The following is an 18,023-nucleotide window of genomic DNA, read 5'->3' as shown; positions in this document are numbered from 1 at the left end:
ATTAAAAACTATGAATTTTCCTGTACATTCTTCCTATTTTACCAATGCCAGATTCTTTTCTATGATATATAATTAAGATTAGCATTCTTGATTACAGTTAATGTAGAGAAAACTTGTCTTTTAAAATGGGTACACATTTTCATTAAGCCTATATAAGATTGTTGATCCACATTCATGAACAATTGGTATTACGATTACACATTTGTCAATACGGCTCTAAAATTTCACCCATAATTTAATTTGTATTCCTTAGTTACAAATAAAGTTTAGCATCTTTATTTTTTTTATTTTTCTGAGACAAAGTCTCACTCTGTCCCCCAGGCTGCAGTGCATGGAGCAATCTGCGCTCATTTCAACCTCCACCTCCTGGATTCAAGCAATTCTTGTGTCTCAGCCTTTGGAGTAGCTGGAATTACAGGTGCACACTACCACACCCAGCTAATTTTTATTTTTGTATTTTTAGTAAAGACCCAGTTTCACCATGTTGGCCAGGCTGGTATCAAACTCCTGATCTCAAGTGATCTGCCTGCCTCAGCCTCCCAAAGTGCTGGGATGACAAGCATGAGCCACCGTGCCTGGTCAAAGTTTAACATCTTTAATTATGCAAACACTTATTTTGTATTTTTAAACTCCTGTTAATGCAATATTTCCATATTTGTCTTTTATTAGATTGTCACTTTTCTTTTTTATTTTTTAGGAAATACCCTGGCTATCAATAATTGACTATCATATTGTTTTCCAAACTTGAGTATTCAATACTCTTATTTGCTGCTTCTCTCTTTTTCTGCTTTTTTATTATTGTGAGAAATTTTGCTAATTTAAACCCTATTGAAAAACATTTAGCTTTTATAATGATCTATTTTATCTTTGTTTTCTACTTTATTAATTACTTATTCTCTTATGTATATTTACTTCCTGGCATATTTATGAGATTTATTGACCTGTTCATGACAACAGGTTAACTTCTATATGTGCATCATTAATTTTCAGCCTTTATGACAATTTAAGGATACCCATTTCTTTTTAATCACAGTTTTAGGGGCTTTTAGTATGTAGTATTCTTATTACCCTAAGTTATAAATATTTCCTAATTTGCAATATATAATTATTCATTTTAATTCAATTTCAATTTTAAATTCATTCTCTGAGATGACAGCACATTTTAAAATTAGTTGAACTTTGTTTATAGGCTATATGTTCAAATTCTATACTTTGAGCATCTATATGCTTAATGTATGCTTGAAAAGAATGCTTATTATGGGCTGGATCCGGTGGTCCAGGCCCGTAATCCCAGCACTGTTGGAGGCCAAGGTGGATAGCTTGAGGCTAGGAGTTCAAGATCAGCCTGTGCAACATAGCAAGACCCCCATTTCTACAAAAAATAAAGCAAAACACATTAGTCTGGCATGGTGGCACATGTCTGTAGTCCTAGCTACTCAGCAGTCTGAGATGGGAGGATCTGTTGAGCCCAGAAGTTCAAGGCTGCTGCAAGCTATTGTCATGCCTCTGCACTCAAGCCTGGATGACACAGAGACCCTTGTCTCCAAAAAAAAAAAGTTTATGACAAAATTGTGGTTGTATTGTTGTTTATTCTCATTAGATCAAATTTGTTAATCATATTACATATTTTTGAAAATTTATATCCTAATTCATATCATAAAAGCTGTGGAATAGCATATTAAAATGCCCTGCTATAGCACTAGATGTATCCTTTAGATTTTCTGGCTTTACATGTTTCGAGGCTATACTCTTAGATGTATGCAAATTTAGAAATTTCCTATCCATCTGGTAAAACTTTATTCATTATATAAAGATGCTTTTTGGGGCTTGTGTGTAAATATGTTAATTTCTTTACTTTGCCTAATATTTGATTTTACTTTTGCAGGGGTCAGCATTTACCTGATGTGTTTTCCTCTCTTTTTACTTTTATGCTTCTAAATATCCTTTGGTTTATATTTGATTCTTATAAACTGTATATAGATGTTATTCATTATTTTTATTATTTTAAAATAATAAAAGCTGCTCTCCTCTGTAGCAGCTTTTGAGATGTCTTTGTCATTAGCATAATGCAGTCTAGCCTAGTCAGTCTGTAAGTTTTAACTGTTAATTTCCAACATTAAAAACTATCATATATATAAGTGTTTTATAAGAAATACTAGTCAGTCTAGGCTAGACTGCATACACAGCTTAGTATTATGCAGTCTAGCTATAGTTTTTCTCCATGGTCCTGCTGGGATAATTTTCGCTTCCATAATATGAAAATTCGTATCTAATCATTTTGATAAAATTTTCAGTTATTGTCTCTCTGTATTTTACTTATTCCCATTTAATTTATATTTTTTCTTAATATGCATCTAATTTTTGCTAGAAATCATGAATCTCTTCTCCATGTCTTTAAACATTTTCTCCATATCTTTAAGCCTGTTTTTGTAAATATCTTTGACTGTGTCTGGTTAACATTGAATAATTTTCAGATGTATCTTTTTCTTTTCTTTCTTTTTTTTTTTTTTTTTGAGATAGAGTCTTGCTCTGTCACCCAAGCTGGGGTGCAGTGGCACTGTCTCGGCTCACTGCAACCTCCACCGCCCTGGTTCAAGTGATTCTCCTGCCTCAGCCTCCCGAGTATCTGGGACAACAGGTGTCTGCTACCATGCCTGGCTAATTTTCTTTTGTATTTTTAGTAGAGACGGGCTTTCACCATATTGACCAGGCTGGTCTCGAACTCCTGACCTTGTGATCCACCCACATTCACCTCCCAAAGTGCTGGGATTGCAGGCGTGAGCCATTGCGCCCGGCCCCAGATGTATCTTTTAACCCACTTATTATCTTCCAGCATGCTTATTCTGTTGTTAAAAATATCCATAATTTTTAAATTCTAGCTACAATATTTTTCACTTCTACATAGTCTCCTGATTATTTTAAAAATCTAACTGACCGATTTATAGTGTCAGCCATATTTTTATTCTTCTAACAAACACACTTATGTTATATTCTCTAGCCACTTATTCCAATATCTACAATCTTTATACTTCAAATTCTGTTTTACCTGCTTTGTTGACTTGAATTCATAGTAGCTTGTTTCTTCATGTGTTCTGTTTTTGATATTGAGCATATGTTCTTTGGAACTTTATCTGTGGGAATTCTTCCCTTCAGACTTCAGCTTAAGATATAGTCCTCCAGGGGCTGAGGCGGGTGGATCACGAGGTCAGGAGATCAAGACCATCCTGGCTAACACGGTGAAACCCCATCTCTACTAAAAATACAAAAAATTAGCTGGGCGTGGTGGCATGCGCCTGTAATCCCAGCTACTTGGGAGGCTGAGGCAGGAGAATTGCTTGAACCCAAGAGGTGGAAGTTGTAGTGAAGCGAGATTGCACCATTGCACTCCAGCCTGGGCGACAGAGCAAGACTCCATCTCAAAAAAAAAAAAAAAAAAAAAAAAAAAAAAAAAAAAACAAAGATATAGTCCTCCGGGGAGAATTATGGTTGTTTCTACCAGATTTCTGGGACGTTAAAATCACAGCACCAGTTAAATGTGTATTTGTAACTTGGTGTTTCTGTGGCCACAGGTGGTGTTAATTCTGGCTCAAAAACTGTGTGTATGTTTTTGGTAAATGGCTTTTTAGCGAGATTTTTCTGGCCTCATTCAGAGCTAAAGTTGAGACAGACAAGTTTCCTTCTTTCCTTTAGGATATAAATAGTTTTTCTCGGTTGTATCCTGTGGTTATTAACTCCAGGGACTGCTGGCTTTAAAAGACAGAGTGTTTAGGTCTTTGTTTGGGCTGCAGTCGTTGCTCCAGTTCTGTGGGCCTCGAGTTAAAACGGAAGCTCTAGTCGAAGATAGATCAGTTGTTCCCCCTTGGGCACCTTTCAGCTTCAGTCCTCACTTGCTTTTTGTGCTTCATTCCTTTTCAGTAGTTTGGTCCTGTGGGTATTTTTTATTATTTATCTGTGAAATCTCAGCTAAGCATTTAGTTTTGTTTTTTTTTTTTAAAGAAATATATTTCCAGTATTTTAGATATTTTGATAATGGGCACTTTTAAAGGATATCTACTCTGGCAAAAATACTATAAACGTTAGTTAAGAAAATGAGATTTTGGAAGAAGCTGGAAGTGATAATGGTCTTATACTTACACGTGATAGCTGTTATATTAGAAATTGATAGTCAAAACTCAGAAAATTTATTAGCTGTACAAATTAACTGATTATAATTTTTTCTATAGAGGTAAATTATTAAATTATTAAATTTGTAGCATTAATAAATTATTAATTCTGTAGCATATCATTAGATATTTTGATGATTCCATATGCAGCCTAATTATTATCCAGTTAAAATGCTATAATAGGTAAGTTCTTAACGTTTCTTTTTCATGTGTTTCTGACCAAAGCTGTGGACATGAATAGATGCATCATGAACATGTTATACTACAATGTAATAGAATTGCCATATTTAGACTTCAAAAAAAGTCTAAGCTATTGCCCAAGACCGAGTCAGGCTCCTCTGAGTCTTCTTTCTGACTAGACCTTTACCTTGGACTTTGTCCTTAGTTCCAGTAGGCTCTGCCTGTTTAGCGCACTTTTAGCAAGAATCTTGTTGGGCTAGTCTAGTGAAAATACCCTGCCCTTTGTACATAAACAACCTTGATATCTGATCAAATTCCTTATTCCTTACCCTCAATATCTTGTCATGCTGCTTTGCCTTCAATAAAAATCCTGTCAACTCAGTGTAAGAAGAATCCCCCATCCCTGATGTTTTCTCGTAGTAATTTTTCATTCACTGACCCCTACTCCTTGACCATAAATTCACACTTGTTTCTCATGTAACCAGAGTCAAGACCAATGTCTCTACCACACTATAAGACCCATTGCAGCAGTCCCTATACCTATCACAATATTCTCGCTTGAATAAGCTCTTCCATACTGTCTCTAAAAAATGTCTTGAATATTTTTAACAAGTGTTAAAATTGTAAAAATTCCAATATAATGGATAATGTTAACTTATTTTTCATAAACAAGGCACTCTCCTGAGGCAGGAGAACTGCCTGGATCTGGGAGGCACACTTTGCAGTGAGCTGAGATGGCACCACTGCACTCTAGCTTGGGCAACATAGGGAAACTTTGTCTCAAAAATAAATAAAGTACTCTCAGAATGAACTGAGGACACACATAAAAACTCCAAAGATACATTTCGATGGCCACAGAAAACACACTACAATCTAGAGATCTTAAATAATTTTACGAAGAGAGAATGGGTTAAAGAGGTTAGTAAGCATGGAATTTAAAAAAGGGATAACCAAAGAACGAAGAATATTTATGTACTCAATCATTGATTTAACATACATTTACCGACCACGTACCACATGCCAGATACTGTTAGACACAAACATATATTTTCCTCATCTTCATGGAGTATTCAGACAAGGGCAAACATCAAATTATGTTTCATCTGTGAAGAAAAAAACATCCTGAATTAAAGGTAAAGGAGAAATTTTGTTATATATTGTGCTCAAGAAAGAAACTGAAAGCCATCCTGTGAGTTAAAGGCTGAAAGGTGACCAAAGATAGAAAGGCCCAAGAGGACAGTTGTTTAAAGTAGACAAATTCTGAGAAAAGAAACAGCTTATATGACTGATACATAGTGGGGAAAAGGGAAACCAGTAAAGTAAAAAGAAAAAAAGCCTAAGCAATTTTGAGCAAGAAGAACAAAGCTGACAGTATCACACTCCCTGATTTGAACATGTATTACAAAACTACAGTTACTGAAACAAGACACGGGCATAAAAACACACATACAGACCAATTGAATAGATAAGAGTGCCAAGAATACACGATGAGGGAAAGTAGTCTCTTCAACGAATGGTTTTGGAAAAATCAAATATTCAATGCAAAAAAAAAAAAAATGAAATTAGACTTGATCTCCCACTATATTCAAAAATCAACTCAATATGGATTAAAGACTTAAGTGTAAAACATAAAACAATAAAACTCCTAGAAGAAAACTTTGGGGAAAAGCTTCTACAGATTAGACTGGGCAATGATTTCTTGGATGTGACACTAAAGCACAGAAAACAAAAGCAAGGATAAACAAGTGGGATTACATCTAATGAAAAAGCTTCTGCACAGCAAAGGAAACAGTTAACAAAATGAAAAGGTAAATTATAGAATGAGAGTAAATATTTGCAGACCACGTATCTGAAAAGGGGTTAATATCTAAAACTTATAATAAACTCAAACAACTCAATAGCAATAAAACAACCCAAACAAAAAAATGGACAAGGGAACTGAACAGACAGTTCTCAAAAGAAGACATAAAATAGCCAATAGGTATATGAAAAATGGCTTTTACCAGTCATCAGGAAAATACAAATTAAAACCACAATGAGATATCAGCTCATATTTGTTAAGTTGGCTATTATCAAAAAACACAGGGCATGTGTTAGCTAAAATGTAGAGAAAAGAGAATACTTTATACTGTTGATGGGAATATAAATTGATAGAGCCACTATGGAAAACAAGATGGTTACTCAAACATTAAAACTAAACTTACCATTTGATCCAGAAATTCTACGCTTGGGTGCATTTCTAAAGGAATTGAAATTAGTTTGTTGAAGAGATATCTGCACTTCCATGTTCACTGCAACATTATTCACGGTAGTCAAGATATGGAAACAACATGTGTGTCCATTGATGGATGAATGGATAAAGAAATCAATTGTGACACCATGATTCATGGTAATATATACACACACAGGAATGTTGTTTAGCCTTAAAAAATAAGAAAACCTGAACATTTATGGCATCATGAATGGACCTGAAGGACATTATGTTAAGAGAAATAAGCCAGTCAACAGAAGGGTAAGTACTATATGATCTCATGTATATGTAGAGTCTAAAACAGTCAAACTCACAGAAACAGAGCAAAGGGTTGGTTATCAGAGGATAGGGGAGGAGGAAACTGGGGAAGGATTGGACAAAAGTTCTAAAGTTTCAATTACACAAGACAAAAAAAATTTTGAATATTTCCTGTACAGCAAAGGTCCTATGATTATCAATACTGTATTGTATACTTTAAAAATTGTTGGGAAGATAAATCTTATGTTAAATGCTCTTACCACAAAAAGAAAAAACAAAACAATCGAAAGAGTGGGAGAAAACTTTGGGAAGTCATGGATGGGATTATAGCATTGATTGTGTTGATGGTTTCAAAGGTGTATCCTTATCTCCGAACACATTAAGACATGCACATTAAATATCCATAGTTTTTTGAACATCAATCATCTCTTAATAAATATTTTTAAAACTAAATAAGCAAAATAAATTTTCTGTGTATTTTACAATAAATTACTCATTTAAATATTCTGAAAAGTTAAAACTGTCTACAAAATGTACAAAAAACAAATACAATTTCACATTTTAAAAAATGAGGCTCAGGAGATTACCAATGGGATATTATTCAGCGTCTCGTGAGCTATGAAAGGGATCATGAATTTCAATTTGTTGCATTGGAAATAAAGGGCTTTGGGAATAGAAGTAGCATCATTTGATTTACTTAAAAAAAAACTTAATATTTACAGTGGAGTTTTAATTAGATTAGCAGGAGAAACAATTTGGAAGCTGTTGCTGAGATTCATGTACAAAATTGTGTAGCCTAGATAAGCAAATGGAAATAAATTATTGGATATTTCTCCCACTATTCAAAACAGAGTGTCACCTAATCAACTAATAACATTTCATGATTATTCCAGTGTTCTCAGTAGGTCAATATCTATGCAAAAGGTAAGTTCACTAGGCTCATATATTCAGTGACAATATGTAAGCCTGCCATAAGGCCAGTTATTCTCTACTAGATTTATATTAAATAAGCAACTTTCTGATTGATCCCGAAATTAAAATATTCTTTCAACCTTAGAATTTGTTAATTCAAATATGCCAATATTCTAATTATTTCAAAAGTAACATTACTTTTGGTAAGTGTTTAAACTGGCATTTTGTGCTGTATATCAATTTTTGATGAGATGGTTAGAATGATTCAATGCTACTGAATCCAATCAACTCTCAGTAAACTAGCACTAATTCTATACTACATTGACTTAAAGATCATATGGGGCTTTCATTAAATAGCAAAGCATTTCAACAATGTGTGGAAAATATTATAGGTTTTAGATCATTGGTAGAAACAACTGGGAAAATGAAAAAAAAAAAGCTAAATAAAAGAGGCACCTTTATCATTATACTGAAATTGATCTTTCTGTAGCTTAGGCAATGTACATATATTTTGAAAAAATAGAATAAATGTGCCTTAAAAATAGCTCCATGGTAATGAACAAAAGAAAAACTAGACAATGAACATAAAGTCCCAAATTCAAGTTTGATATCTTCAGCTTACTGGATATGAGGGCTTGTAACCATCACTTAACCACATTGGTCTACAATTGCTATCTCTTGAAAGGTAAGAATTAAGCATGATGAAGATTGATATCCCATTAAGCTCCAAAGCCCCATGTCCTATATAATGTGAAGTAGAATTTGTTAGTGCAAGAAAGCAATAATAAAGGCCACAAAGGGTAAAGCTGAGATTTGACCATGTCAGAATCCAGCTTAGTTGTATATGAATGGGCTGATCGGCTACTCTTCAGTCACAGAAGGTTCTCCCTGCCCCAGAAACACATTCAGTCGCCTACCCATTCAATCAGGACTATTATTCTGAAAAGAATAAGATTTACAAGATAGCTACCAAAAATATGTAGACGCATAATATTCCATTTGACCTTATATAAATTAAAACAAATAATATAAATATTCATCAACAAAAATACACTAGGAAATTAAACATCAAATGTTATCTGAAACAGAGCACCACAATCAACTCAATTTTTAATATACGTAATTACTTCCCAATGCACTGTAACAAGTTTACTCATTTACTAATAGAAAAAATGCATATTGTGTTTCCAATATGATAATTACTGCATCCAACAAATATTTAGTATCTACTATATGCTAAGTGCTGTGCTAAATAGAGGCCATTGTCCTTACTCTAGTGAAAAAGTCAAACGAATAAATGAGGAGGATAACAAAGAGTGATAAGTAATTTGAAGAAAATAATTATGGTGTTAGGAAAAATGAGTATTATGAGGATTCCAGCCATTCTCTCACATGACCTTTATATCAAAAACAGGATTAGATCCATACTCATTTTATGTCATACTAATTTTATAAAGTATATTCCTACATTTTATGTTAACTGCAAGATGAAATAGTTAAAATTATCCTGCCTTTTAAGCTATTGTGTAATTTAATTTTCCAGATTACTATAAAGAGTTTTAATATTATCTATTAATTTACTGACTTAAGCATACATTAGTTGTCTCCTTCAATCCAGATAATAAATCTGCAAGGTCATTTAATCTAATTTTCTCAATAAATATACTTTAAAAATATATATTAAAAAATATTTTTTAAAGAGCATAGCTTTTCTAAAAGTACCCAATCAGCGGTTAAGCAGAGCAAGGAATCCACGTATTCTTCAAATAAAGTTTTGAAGTATTTTTGCGGTGTACGATTTTAAACAATTATTACTGCTATTCAAAGAATGACCAACTAAAAAGCTTTTGTGCTTAGTGAGATTTCAAAAGATTCATCGTGAATAATTAAGTTAATAAAAATGGTATGAATCTTCTCCAGGTGCAATATTCCTGGGCAGAATCAATGGTATTCCTTATGAAACTTCTGGCAATTTATCATTTAAATCAGAAAACCACTATGTGAAAAGAGACAAGTATAATAAGAACATCTAGAAATAAATCTGGGAAACTCTTTATTGTCACTGAATGTAAATAAAACTTTTTTACTAAAGCGTAGAGAGAGAGATTTTTCATATGAGAGGGTTGGAAGGTAGTGACTTATGCTTTCCAGTTAAACAGAGAATTTCAGGAATAACTAATGTGTAGAGATAAGGAATCATTTTTGACATGTCAATAGAGTAAGTTAAGAGATGAAAGTAAGGATTTCAGAATAAATATCTGAGGAAGTTTTGGGGAAAATCTAAGATTCAAGGAGCGAACATTTTGATCATGGCTGATAGTACATAAAAGCCACTATAAAGATCAAATAAGTTTTAATTTTTTAAAAATTCGATTACTTTGAAATACACAAACAACACAACACACACACACACACACACACACACACACACACTTTTCTTTTCCAGTCTTCCATCCAAAACCCAAAGTAAATAAATGTGGGAAGGGAGGAAAACAGGGACAGAGAAGGAGGGGGAAAATAGAGAAAAAGAAGGACAGAAAGGCCGACATGATAGAGAAAAGATGGACCTTATGGTACCATGTGACCTAGTTGTTCTTCTCACTTGAACTTACTATGAAGATGTAAAACGGGAAAGACAAAACAAAACAAAACACAACAAAACAAAAACAAGTGGGAAGGACTGCGTCTCTAGTAGCCATCTCTTTAGACTTCACACTTTCATCTTTTTAGAACCCTTACTATTACTGAAGGAAACCCAACTTAAATCCAGTCAACAATGCTTCCTGGCCAGAAGCTGGCCAGGCTTGAGAGGATTCTGGAAGCAGCTGGTTCTTCCGTTCCACGGGCGTTCATGCACCACATTGTCTTCTCTTGCTCAACCCTCCGCCAGGGTCTGGGTTTACTGTTGACTCTTGCATTTCGGTGTAGAGTCTAAGAGACAGTGTCACATCCGAAAAGACCTAAAGTGTGTCTTTTCCCGGAAGAGAATACTAGAGGGTCCCTCCCGCGGGGTTATACTACCTAAATCACAAAATCGCTGACTTTTCCCTGTGGCTTTTTCCGCCCACCTCGCTCCAGTCGCCTTTTGGTTTGTTTGGGTTTTGTTAAAGGGTGAAATGCTAAGCCCCGCCTACCGTCGTAAGTGGCCTGTCACTCCGTCCCGCTGTGCGGTCGTGATTGGCCAGCAGGAAGGGTCGTCCGGCCCCACCCCCCCTTCCCTTTGCCGCGCTCCAGGTCTCGGGTTTTAGCCCAAGGTGGAGAGCGGGATTCCAGCGGGCGGCGCTTGGAGCAGGTGGAGAGGCATCCTCTTTCCCGCTGTTGCTGCTCTTCTTCCTCCAATCCTGGGTCTCAGTCAGGGAAGGACGAACATTCTTCCTTTGCTGCTGGAGCTTTAGAGAATTGTTGCCCAGCACCTAGGCACTTCAGATATTTCATCTCACTCGTTTTTGTAATTTCACTCTAAAAATCACCTGCACATTTATAACCCTGTGACTCTCCCCTTCTGCTCAATGCTGAGAAGGGGTCCGCATACTGCAGGGAGCTGTCTAAGGTGCTGAAGCTTCCCAAGCATCAGTCTACACCAACACCATGCGGGGTTAGATTGCACATTTTCATTCTGTCTTTCTGGTTCCCCATGCCTTGGATAAGACTATTTTCAGGATCGTGAATATCTCTCCGTATCATGGCCCACGTGAGACACTTTCGGACATTAGTTTCGGGATTTTACTTCTGGGAAGCAGCACTGTTACTCAGGTGAGTCCGCTTGGATTTAACAGTTGGAGAACTCATTAAGCCTGTGTATTACGTTACAACCACTTGTTATTGATGAAACCGGGAAATTTGCAATTCTAGATTGACTTGTTGAAACAATCAATTTAATAGCATTGCTGTCTATCTAAATTGTCTAGCTGTCTATCTACTGAGACCTACTCATTTGTTTTTTCATTAATTAGTGCATTTTAGCAACCGGCATCTTGAGTTATTTGCAGCTGAGAAAAAAAAAATACAAATTATTTCAAAAGCCTACGTTTTCCTTCTCAAATTGCTTTTAAAGTTCCCCTTTTCTAAGTGAATTATATAATTTGGGTGTTACTCTCTTTTTGAAAGTTACAAAACATTTACTATTTAGAAATGAGACATTACTTTTTTAAATGCAGAAATATAGAAGACAGTCATTTACTGATGAGAGAAACTCCAAACATTGTTGGTATATTCAAAGGTTAAGTTAAATGAATCAAAATAAGGGCCTTGCAAGTACTATTTTCTAATGACCTAGTTCAGGTAATACATGAAAGCAAAATCATAAATAGATTATTTGATATGTTCTATGTCAGGAATAATCTTCCTGATGAAAGTAATATTATTACAAAGCCATTAAACTATGAAATTGTTCTATAACATGTCATTTTCTTATCATGATCCTGTCATATTTGGCAGGCTTAAAAAATAATTTAAAGAGTATAAGAGAACTAGGCAAAGGATCAGATAATTTTACCCCGTTCTTAATGAGTGTGTAAAGGTAAGGTACTGCTCACATAGAATTTTAACCCACCAATATAAATTTTATTTTACTATTACAATTAATTACCATAGGATTTCCATTTTTATGGCTTGCAAGGTTTTCAAAGGGGGATTGAAGTCAAATAACTAGAGTAACCAAGTTATATGTATACTGATTTCTATTAGGAGTATGTAAATATTCTTTATTGTTATGTCAATTTTTCATCTTTGGGCTACCTTAAAAAAACCAGTAGTGTATCTCAAACTACCTTATAGAAACTTAAATTATTTTGATTTGCTTATATAGAATAGAAACTGATTTTGATGGTTATTATTTCTGAAATTATTGATTTTTTCCCAAAATAAGAAATTCAACTATTTTTAACCAAAATATTTTCAATGAAAATCATTTTTATATGATCTAGTAAATTTTTGTAACTTTATTATTGTCAGAAATTTTATTTGTAATAATTAAAGCAAAGTATATGGAGCTTTTATATTTATGAAATTTTTATGTAAAGGAGTACGAACTTCATGTTAAAATATAAATTGATAATTTCCCTGTCATATATTTCTTCATGGCTTAGATGGTAAAATGCCTTTTTTCAAAGAAATCAGATTAGCTTAGTTGATAGATATATAGATTTAGGAAGCTAAAGTCAGAAACCGAAATGTTTTAGTCAATGAGGTTAAATTTGTATAATGGCAATTCACTATGATATTTGTTAAAACATGTTCTGAGATAAATAATTTGCATCACTAGATTCTCTGATTTTTGTCCAACTGTGTTAAAAGCTATGAAAAGTATTTCAAATGGATGACTGTGATTATAAGAATTTATCTTCATTAATCTTAAATAATTGTAGTTAGAAATAAATTTTATGAGTAGCGCAAAAATGTAATTATTTGAAAAGACATATAACATACAAAAGTTTTACTTCTTAACTTATATTCTTCATCAAGTTTTTCTTTCTCCTTTCATAAATCAAATAAATTTTTATCTATCCATGACTAGTCTTAGATGAGAGTAAGTTATCACTCTATGAAGAACTTTAATTATATGTAAAAAATTATGCATTTTCACTTTTAGTGATGACAGCCAAAACAGAATTTCCTGTGGAAAAAAAAAGGAAAGCTCCCTCTACTGGAAATATTTTGTAAAATAAATGTCTTCATGGCAATGGTTCTTTATTCTCTAATTCTAACCCTGATGTGTTGAGCACAGAGGAGACAAGAAAAAAGATAAAGACAAAAGAAAGTAATGGCATTAATTCCTAACATATTTTTAAATTTGAAAACAGCTTACCAGGGCAATTTGGAGGCAACAACAACCAGAAACCACAGATATTTATAAGTAGATAATTTACTGGTACACACTTTTTATTTCATAGGCTTTGAAGATTTTTTAAAAACATATTTTTGAGATACAATATACACAGAGAAAAATGCACAAATAATACATTTCCCTCTAGAAAAAGTTTTACAAAGGGAACACACCTAAGTGAAGAGACTACAGTTCAACAAGTAGAAGTGTGACTGTCACAGAAGCACCCACCCCACCCTCTTCCTCCACCATAATCCTTTCCAAGGCACTACCTTGGTCAAAGGTAATCACTCTCCTGACTTATATAATAAATGTGTTTTTTTTCCATTTTAGAATTTTATATAATTACTCTGAGTCTGCTTTATTTTTATAAGTGTTATGTTTATGTGATTTATCCGTATTGTTGCATGTAACAATAGCTTATTCATTCCCATTGCTGTATCATATGCCATTATATGAATACATCATAATTAACTTACCTATTGTCCTGTTGATGAGTATATGGGTATTTCTTAGGGTTTGTTAGTACTGCTGTGAATATCTCTGAACATCTTTTGTGGTGAATACATGTATGCATTTTGGGATCATGAAGTTAAGGTCCAGGACTTTCTCTAGAAGGGGAATTGCTAAGCAAAACATAGGCATGGATGTGTTTAACTTTAGTAGATACTGCCATTATTCCAAAGTAGTTGTATGTTTTTACACTTATATCAGTAATGTATGAGAGTTTCTGTTGCCTACTACTACACAATTTGATGAGTGCAATGTTATACAAATTTTTAGTATTTCTAGCATATTTTTATAAACCTACAGATGATACTTTAGTGCTTTTATGTTTTCAAAAGCACTAAAATATCATCCATACTTTAGTAAATAAACATTATTAAGGCAAAAGCAGCAGAAAAATATTTACAAAATATTTCCAAAAAGTTTTTAAAACTTTCATACTTGGTTTGGATATTGCTATTTTATGAAATAATTCTTCTATGACTTTTGGATTTTAGTTATCATATTAATAAAATAAAGAACAAAACATCAGTGTTCAGCTTTCTTTGAAATGCAGATAAGTGATCATTATGAAGAGCTTGCAGAACAACTTCCAAAAGCAGGGAAACAGCCAAAAATGTTTCATTTAAGTTGATTACTTTCTTGCCATATCTTTTAAATTTTCATCTTTACATGTTGATATCAATGCAGGATTTCTACTTGAATAAACTGGGCACATTGTATCAAAACCTGAATGTGTGAATTTCAGATATCATAACAATAAAAAATGTAATATTTTCTTGGTTTACTTCAAAGCCTTAGTAAACTATTTTAGCATGGAACTTACTGGTTTTGCTGTTGGTATGTTTTTGGAGGATGAGAGGAATAATTTTTAATGTTGTCTCTATTTTTCTATGTAAGATATTGAAGAAAGCTGTATTTCTAGGAATAAACTTTTACTATTGTTATGATTTACTACATGCAGGTGTAGCAAGATTCTATATAGTTTTTAAAGAATCTTTGATATATATAACGTGATTCTTCCCTTTTTCTCTGAAAATAACAATAAATTGTCCCATGTATGGAAGAATCATAGTCCAGTCCATGCCTCGAGCAATTTGCGCTGCCAATTGAAAGAACATCTTGAAAAATATTTCCTCTTCTGTATAGTTTTTCTTCCCTTAAACACACAACTGTGTACTGAGACAAGCCAATCAGCAATTATGTGTTTACTGTATAAGATTAAGCAATTCAACAAGATTTATTCACGAAATTCTGTGCACAAATTTTTGTGCCAATCACAATTTAGCTATGGATGATTGAACAAATATTACCTTTTCCATTTAGCAACTTGGAGTCTAGAATAAACTGAAAAGGGTCAAACAACAAAAGAAACAATTACAGATAGCAATATTTTAGGGAATATAAGGAAGCAAAACCATCAAGAAGCCTTGGTATTTGTGGTGGGCCTTGTAAGATATTTGTTCAAGGGGCAAAGTGATATATAAAGGGAATATTCTATGCAAAAGGAATGGTACAGATGTACAGATACATAGTATGTATCTATGTACATACTATGATTGGGAAAGGGTGGCTGTCAAAATCAGTTGAAATTGCAGTTAATGATTCAAAACTGTATTCTACTAGCAACAACTATTGAGCTAGCTACATGAATAAAACTACAAAAATATGGAGGAGTCACAGCATTGCTTCACAATGGAATATGGCTAAAATTTAGAAGCAAGTAATTTAATTCTAACTGAGAAGTCATCATTACAGGAATAATTTTATAACTTGACTCAAAATATCCCTATCAGTTCTTTTCCTTAAGAGGTAGTGTTTACCTCAAAATTACAATTAGTCATAGGATTGGTGATAGTAACTATATAAGAACTATGTAAAGAAACAATGACACAACTACTAGAATAAAAGTTTATTCTGATTGTTTTAGAATTTGGAAACTATGTGAGAATATTTCTTCAAAATGTAGTTTCTTAAAAGAAATAGTGAAATATAGTAGAGGATTTGCGTAGTTGGAAGAAAAGAAGACATTGAATTTGGTTTGGGGTATTTTGAGGTTAAGATGCTTGCAGAAAAGCTAGGTTTCTTGCCATCAGCTGGGAATTCAGATATTTGCATAGATTTAATTGTCAGAGCATGGATTTTCAAAAGGTTATAAAGGTCGGTATACTGTGGTGAAAAGAAAGAATGGAAAATATATTTGTCAATGATGAGGATAGAACACTTGGAGCAGGACAAGGAGAAGTACTTAAAGATCCCTGAGCTCAGCTGTATTGATGAGACTTATCAGAACCAAATGGTGATGTTGCAGATTTACCATAGTTTTATGCTATTTATCTCAAGGACCAGTTCTTATTAATAGCATATATTAATATATTTCTATCACTTATCAAGAGAACCTTATTATTAGCATTTCTCTAATTTTAGCTAATCTAATAAACTAGTCCATATTTACAGGTAACATACTTTACCCAAGTTTTCTCAGGACATTTTCAGGGAATTATTTTGGAAAAGGTACATCATCTACTTTTCCTTATAGCCTGAAACATATCTAGTAAAGTCTCCTTAATTTTCCCACCAAACTTGTCTCCTACCCTTTTCTATAGGATTATTTATATACTTGCATTAACAATACTTACAGGGTGTTTTTTTTTTTATTATTATTATACTTTAAGTTCTAGGGTACATGTGCATAACGTGCAGGTTTGTTACATATGTATACTTGTGCCATGTTGCTGTGCTGCACCCATCAACTCGTCAGCACCCATCAACTCGTCATTTACATCAGGTATAACTCCCAATGCAATCCCTCCCCACTCCAACAGTATGGCGATTCCTCAAGGATCTAGAACTAGATGTACCATATGACCCAGCCATCCCATTACTGGGTATATACCCAAAGGATTATAAATCATGCTGCTATAAAGACACATGCACACGTATGTTTATTGCGGCACTATTCACAATAGCAAAGACTTGGAATCAACCCAAATGTCCATCAGTGACAGACTGGATTAAGAAAATGTGGCACATATACACGATGGAATACTATGCAGCCATAAAAAAGGATGAGTTTGTGTCCTTTGTAGGGACATGGTTGCAGCAGGGTGTTTTTTGTTGTTTGAGACAGAGTCTCGCTCTGTTGCCCAGGCTGGAGTGCAGTGGTGCAATCTTGGCTCACTGCAACTTCTGCGTCCCAAGTTCAAGCGCTTCTCCTGCCTCAGCCTCCTGAGTAGCTGGGACTACAGGAATGTACCACCATGTCCAGCTAAATTTTTTGTATCTCTGGTAGCAACAGGATTTCACTATGTTAGCCAGGATGGTCTCTATCTCCTGACCTCATGATCCACCCGCCTCAAATTCATGTGTATACACATGTATATGTGGAAATACAATGTTTTTATTTTTCGAGTTTTAGTTTTTTGTTTTTTTATTAGGTGGATGGTATATCCTGTGACTTTATTTTGCTTGGGGAAATGACCAAGAGAGACGATTGACTCCTCCAGAGAACTGGTTCTGGAGTGAAGGCAGAAATTCCAAGACAGAACTAACTGGTAGCAACAAACACAGTGTATAAATGGAATGAGCTGTTCAGTGACAGTCAAGGAAGCTATTCTAACAACTGCATGACAACAACACACATTTTCAATAAATGGAGTTTTAAATCCTGAGATGTTATCAGAAGGGAAAACAGTCATAAAACAATACAGCTCCATCATAGCATATTTCTAAAATGTTTTCCTTACTAGAGATGCTTTTAGGAGAAAGTATTGCGAGTACCTTGTAGGCAACACAATGCACAGAAGCAATCACCTCAGTGGTACAATTAGGAATAGCATAAAATTTAAAGGTCTCTGGAAAAAGCTTACTGATTGGAAGGATTTCCGATATAAGCAGTGAAGAATTCTCCATGAGTGCCTACAAACAT

General features: G+C 34.0%; 1 protein-coding gene across 2 annotated transcripts in view; it reads left to right on the top strand.

Moving 5' to 3' along the window:
• The first annotated feature begins 11,032 nt into the window (after positions 1 to 11,032).
• Positions 11,033 to 18,023, top strand: part of GLRA3 (glycine receptor alpha 3) — a 181,410-nt gene continuing 174,419 nt past the window's right edge. For both annotated transcript variants that reach the window (XM_008000292.3, XM_008000291.3), the window contains exon 1: positions 11,033 to 11,517. In XM_008000292.3, the coding sequence (XP_007998483.1) occupies positions 11,447 to 11,517 (71 nt within the window). In that variant the 5' untranslated portion in view covers positions 11,033 to 11,446. The remainder of the gene's footprint in view (positions 11,518 to 18,023) is intronic.

Source organism: Chlorocebus sabaeus, chromosome 7 (assembly GCF_047675955.1).
Source record: "Chlorocebus sabaeus isolate Y175 chromosome 7, mChlSab1.0.hap1, whole genome shotgun sequence".
Taxonomy (NCBI): Eukaryota; Metazoa; Chordata; class Mammalia; order Primates; family Cercopithecidae; genus Chlorocebus; species Chlorocebus sabaeus.
The sequence above is the reverse complement of the archived record's forward strand: the minus strand, read 5'-3'. Positions and strand labels throughout refer to the sequence as shown.